The sequence below is a fragment of the Dipodomys ordii genome, unplaced genomic scaffold, assembly GCF_000151885.1.
Source record: "Dipodomys ordii isolate 6190 unplaced genomic scaffold, Dord_2.0 Scaffold80, whole genome shotgun sequence".
Lineage (NCBI taxonomy): Eukaryota > Metazoa > Chordata > Mammalia > Rodentia > Heteromyidae > Dipodomys > Dipodomys ordii.
This window is the reverse complement of record NW_012267296.1, coordinates 7,518,894-7,525,573: the sequence shown is the minus strand read 5'-3', so window position 1 is coordinate 7,525,573 and position 6,680 is coordinate 7,518,894. Positions and strand designations below refer to the sequence as shown.

Sequence of the window (6,680 nt, the reverse complement as noted above, 5' to 3'; positions counted from 1 at the left end):
TATATATATATATATATATATATATCCCACATTTTCTTGATCCATTTATCTACTGAGGGGCATCTGGGTTGCTTCCATATCTTAGCTATGGTAAATAATGCTGTGAAAAGCATAGGTGTGATGGTAGCCTTAGGATGGCCTTGTTTTTGATCATTTGGGGAAATGTCCAAAAGTGGGATTGCTAGGTCATAGGGGAGCTCTATGTGGAGTCTTCTGAGGAACCTCCACACTGTTTTCCAAAGTAGTTGAACAAGTTTACACTCCCACCAACAATGCAGTAGAGTTACCTTCTGGCCACATCCCCTCCTGCATCTGTTGTTATTAGTGTTCTTGAATTCAAACCAAAATGGTTAGTAATCATGAAGTACCACCAAATGATCAGTAATTATGAAGATCAAATTCTTTCCTCAAAGTTAGATGCCAAAATTCACTTCCTGTACTATGTCTTTCTTTACATTTTGAGGCAGGAACCTATAAGACGGACAAGGCCAGGAAAAAGTGGTTCTTTAAACTGGTTGATCCCTGATAAACTATAAATATTGTGGCTGAGTAATAAGGATGTGTAGCCAATATCAAAGAAAAGTCATGCATTCTTTAAATAACATTTAAATTTTATAGAGCAGATTTTTTTCAGAAGGAAGATACATGATCTGAACAAATGTTTTGAGGTAAGCTAATATCACACTGAAGAGATTATTTGAAACATATCAAACAATTGAATATGTCAAACAGTAAAGAAATAACACCTATTTTTTACACAGGACTAAAATCGCTTTAATTCCTACACTGTATTTTCCCTATATGCGGTTTATGAAAGATTAATGGCCACTTAACATTTAGTACAGCTTTTACTTCTAGAAAAAGCTGTTGGCTCAGTTACAGCAGGTTTTGACTTCTTAGCCATTGGCACCTGGGGAAAATGATTGACATGCTTGGCTCTGTACCCAGGGATGGCACCATTCATCCTGTGACATCCCCAAACTGCAAGTAAAAACTATTACAGGAATAATCTATATTCAAGAGGATGAGCCTAGACAATTTAATCCTATTTTAGATATGGGAAATGCCATGCTTCCCATAAAGCTACCATTTCTTGAACAAAACCATTTTAAACATCAGGGGAACGTTGCCATGTTATTAAAAACTACTATATCCATTTAAAAAAACCCTCATCATTTGTAAACCTGACAGAGAAAGCATAGGATTCTTCATGCAGTAGACTCTAAATCACTACTTCACAGTAAAAATCTCAAATCACTTCAAAATATGAGTTAAGTGATCCAGGTGATTCAGGTCTAAAGTGATAGTTTTTTAAACAAACACAGCTTTGAAAAATCTTGAGAAGTTAATATGCATATTACCTGGTAGTTGTTTTGGTTTTGTGATAACCTCAATTGGTTTGATGATGCAAAATGTGGAGAAAAATTATTCCGTGGATTGGTATTACTGTACATTGTATTAGATGCTGTATGTAATGAGGTCCGAGGTGTCAAATGGTAGTCTCTGTTTTGAAACAGTACATTGTCTGAAAAATCTCTAATATTCAACATTTGTGAATTTGGCATATTTCTTCCTGGTCCAGGCAAAGTTGTACTTTGGTTCTCAGTTCGAAGGGAACTACCACTTTCATAATATCTTGAGTAGTTTGGGATCTGTGCTCCCATAGATGCCAACTCTTCTTCTCTGGCATATTCATCCTCAGCATCTCCAGTCTCCATTGCAATGGATAAACAAGTTCCTTCTGCTGAGCTGGGCTTCTGTGTGGCAGTTCCTCCCAGAATTCTCTGGGGGTAATCACTGACAGCCAATGAAAATACTTCACGGATTTCCAAGTTTTGTGTTCTACAGAAAGGGTCTCTAATAGTTGATTTTTGCCCACATAAGTTATGTGATGCCACACTTGTGTTTTCAGGCTTATATGACCTTTGAATCCCAACTGGTTCAATTTTGCAAGGTCGATGGCATACAGATGGTTTTGCAGGTCCTGACATTTCAGAAGCATGCACTGAAGAGCTTCCATAGTTTTTCTTTGTGTGATTATATACTGAGTTTCCAGCATTTAACACACTTGTCTGTCTTGACAAAATAATTGTTTTTTCACCCAAGAGCAGTGAGGCATTTTTACAGTGTGCTACTTGTCTTTGAACAGGTATATGCAACTGAAACTCAGTATCATTTTTACTGGAGGCTTTCTGACTGGGAATGTTATGTGCTTCTGTAATTTGTGGGGTTGTATGTTTGGTCGTCCCTTGTTTACTTGATGAACTACTTGGGCTGTATATACCAGTTAAAATGACATCATTATTGGCAGAAGTCCAAGAGGATTGTTGGCTTGAGGGTCCAGCAATATTAACCACATTTCTGACTGTATTGTCTGGAGCTGTCAAAGAAGTACCAGAAACAGTTCCTGTGCTTGCTCCTGATTCAGAATTCTTACTACTCATTTTTCTTCGCTTATTGCCAACCCACGTCTGAAAAGATTTAAAACAAGTATTATGAAAAAATTTACAAACCAAGAAAACTGTTTTCTAAATGAAAATTATGTTCTTACTGGTCATTTAAACTAACTAAAAGGAAAAAAACGATACAATGCTTTTTAAAGTGATTAAGGACTCACCTAATAAATATCTAGTTACTTTGATAACTGGAAGTATTACTGGTCCTCTCTGCCACAAGCCCACTTAATTTAGATAGATAGATAGATAGATAGATAGATAGATAGATAGATATAGAGGATTTGTTGTTGGGGGATTTAATTTTTTGAGTTCCAAGTATATTTTTAGATAGATAGATAGATAAAATAGTTTATATGTAAATTATTGTTTTTGTATTTATAATTCAAAACATTATTTGTTCAAAGTACACTGAAAGAAGCTATGGAATTACCAAAAGGAAATCCCTTATACTATTAATGTTTGCCAATTAAAATAATAATTAAAAAAATTCAAACTGTTCATATCTTTTGTGCTAGAAAACAAATTTCTAGAAAATTATCCTAAAATGTATTCACAGATGTAGGCAAAAGTATAGAAAGGTATTCTACATTGTATTCTGTATTCATGCATAAGAGTAAAAAGTTGAAAGCAGTGTGTGAGCCACTGGTGTCCAACTTTAAAAGTAAGATTTTTTTTTTTTTTTTGTCGGTCATGGGACCTGAACTCTGGGACTGGGAGCACTGTCCCTCAGCTCTTCAGCTCAAGGCTAGTGCCTTACCACCTGAGCCACAGTGCCACTTCTAGCTTTTTTGTCTGCTTATATGGTGCTGAGGAATCGAACCCAGGGCCACATGCGTGCAAGGCAAGCAATCTACCACTGAGTCACCTTCCCAGCCTCTAAAAGTAAGTTTATTTTTAACATAATTAGAAAGTACTCTTGGTTGGGCATTGGTTCACATCTGTAATCCTAGCTACTCAGGAGGCTGAAATCGGAAGATCACAATTCAAAACCAGACTGGTGAGTAAAGTCCATGAGACTCTTATCTACAATTAACCAGCAAAAAGCCAGAAGTAGAACTGTGGCTCAAGTGGTAGAGAGCCCTACCATGAGCACAAAAGCTCAGGGACAGTATCCAGGTCCTGATTTCAACCCTCAGGATTAGTACCAAAAAGGAAAAGAAATGAAAATATTCTTTGTATCATTAAAACAACTATACATTTGCAATTTTCTTTTTCTTTTTCTTTTCCAGGGCTGAGGACCAAACACAGGGCCTTGCGCGCACCGGGCGCCCTTCCGCTGGGCTAAACCCCCAACCCCTACATTTGCAATTTTCAAGCTTAATGACTTCTGTATGGATATAGCATAATGGTTAATTTTAGAAGTATTAATAATTGTAAATTGTATTATAATACACTTCATTGTGCATGTATCATGTGTTGGTTGTTAATTAAAATGCAATATGAGAAGGGAAATTGCAAGGGTCTGTTATTTCCCAAGTGCCTTCTGACATATGAGAATACTGGTTTCCTCACATCCTTACCAACTGTTTACATTTTTATCATCTTTACTAATCCAGGAGTTAATAAAGGCAAAGTATTGCTGTTGTGGTTGATTGTCTATGGTTACTATGTTACTTTCATAGAGTGGCTCATCCATTACCTGTTTTTATATTGGGGTGTTTGTCTTTTTATGCTGATTTGTTAGAGCAATTTTCTCCTAAAGATAATAACAATTTGTCAGAAGGTGCAATTTTTTAATTTGTCATTAATGTATGGTAGTTATTTTCTTCTTTACACTTGCATCTACATACCAAATTGTATACAATGAATATATATTACTTCTATAAACTTAAAAAGTTATTAATAAAAATAATATCAGTGCTTGGCATTTAGGATTTGATTATAAAATACATACTTTTATATAAGTAATTTATTATAATTATTCTAGGATTATTGTGCTGAATCATAGTTCTTCTAAACTTTGCAATAAGAAATGTTATATTCCATAATATAATTACAAAACTTCATAATTATTCCAAAATGCATATTGCATGAAAACTACCAGAAATCATTAATCTATTAAGATTAAAAAAATAAATGAATAAATAAAAACATTAAACTAGTCTTACACAAACATGGTTTAGGGTAACTTCTTCTCTGATGTGCTTTCAGAAAACTCATAAATTATGTAATTTTCAATGTTAATTTATATAAGGTATAAGTATATACATTGACGTTATTGTAATACTGGAAATAAAAGTTAACATACCAGTTACTAGTGGCTCACACCTGTAATTCTAGTTACTAAGGAGGCTGAGATCTGAGGATCATGGTTTGAAATCAGCCAAGGCAGGAAAGTTTGTGAGACTCTTATCTCCAATAAACTACTCAGAAAAAGCCAGAAATGACACTGTGGCTCAAGTGGTAGAACACTAGCCTTGAGCCAAAGAAGCACAGGAACAACACCTAAGCCATGAGTTCAAGCCCCAGGTCTAGCATTTAAAAAAGGTTGTAACAATGAGATGTACAAGACACTATGTTGAAAAACAAACTTTATAATTTAGGTGGAGGGAGGGAGTGTAGTTGTGGAGGTGTTGGAGGTGGGAGGGAAGGGATGGTAGGGGAAAAACAAAGGAGGAGGCAACCATGCTTGATAGAAAATGTACTCATTACCTTGCTCATGTAACTGTAACCCCTCTGTAAAGTATTTTTACAATAAAAACATCTTTAACATATTTAAAAGAAGGTTAACAGGTGCTGAATCTTTAATTCCTTTGGTAGCTATTATTTTTCTAACTATATAAATGAAGAGATTGAGTTTTCCGATCAAATAAAAATATCCTTGGAAAAAATACTTGCCAATATATGACAGAACAAATTCAGTCAGTCTTATATAACCTCAAAACACATTCTTCTCCACTACACATGTAGTGGCTGCACTCCTGAACTAGTTATCTCTGTTAGCCATTTTACTTTCATAATTATTTTTCCACTAAAAAAATATTCCAGAAACTTTGGTTGTTCCTTTTGTTTCACATAACAACATAGGGGGATTTTTTTTCTAATACTTGGTTTGAACTCAGGGACTTACACTCATTCAGCTTGCTTGCTCAGTACTAGCACTCTGATATTTGAGCCAGTCCTCTAGCCCATGTTTTCGCTGGTTGTTTTGGAAAGGTGTATCATGGGCTTTTTTGCCAGGCTCATTTTGAACTGTGATTCTTAAGATCTCAGCCTCTTGCATAGGTAGGCTTACAGCCATGAGTTACCACTACTCATTGCTTAGAGAGAATTTTAGAATCACTCCGATTTACTTTCATGAAATAGCAGGAGTGAGTTATAAGCAAAAAACAAAAACAAAAACAAAAAAAACATGTAAGTCTAAATGTTATAAGAGACACAGGAGAAAAACCAACAGGTTTTGAGGTATATACTAAACATTTTTAAACAAATGTCTTTAGATAAATATAATTGCACAAAAGATTTTACAAGTATTTATAAATTTCGTGGGTATTCATAATATTTCCAGGTTATAGTTTTCAAATAAAAATTGAGCCCATGATGTTTTGTGCATAATTTTATAAAATTACATAGGCTTTCAAACCAGATGTTGGTGGCTTATGCCTATAATCTTAGCTACTCAGGATTGAGATCTGAGAATTGTGGTTCAAAGCCAGTCTGGGCAGGAAAGTCTGTAAGACTCTTATTGTCAATTAATCACAACAAAGCAGGAGGTGGAACTGTGGATCAAGTAGTAGAGTGCTAGCCTTGAGGAAAAAAGATCAAGGACAGTGACAGTGAGTTGACCCCTGAGGACCTGTGTGTGCATGCGCGCGCGCGCGCGCACACACACACACACACACACACACACGACTAATCATACTACATTGAAAATCGTGGCTTATTTAAATAATTTTATAGTTTATACATAAAAATTTATAGCATATATACTTTAATAGATATTTATATTATGTATAATCAATAATTAAAATAAAATAGAATAATATTATGTACACATGAAACAGCTATCTAGCCGCCTAGCAACCTCATTTGTCCAGAACACAACACACATGTCACAAGATTTATGTGACAACTCTTAATAGCACAGTACCAAAGCTTAAAATCCACTTTCTTTGATTTTATAATTTGATGAAAGCTGGACTAATACTTTACAACAAATTAGAAGCAACAAAATAGAAGGGACATTTGGTGGTAGAGATTGTTAATGGCAGGGACCCTGGTAGC

At 35.1% G+C, this 6,680-nt stretch overlaps 1 protein-coding gene across 1 annotated transcript in view; it reads right to left on the bottom strand.

Moving 5' to 3' along the window:
* Nucleotides 1-6,680, bottom strand: part of Hdx (highly divergent homeobox) — a 114,423-nt gene that overhangs the window by 69,627 nt on the left and 38,116 nt on the right. Inside the window, exon 3 of the mRNA XM_013024985.1 lies at nucleotides 1,362-2,471. Coding sequence (XP_012880439.1) covers nucleotides 1,362-2,471 — 1,110 coding nt within the window. The remainder of the gene's footprint in view (nucleotides 1-1,361; nucleotides 2,472-6,680) is intronic.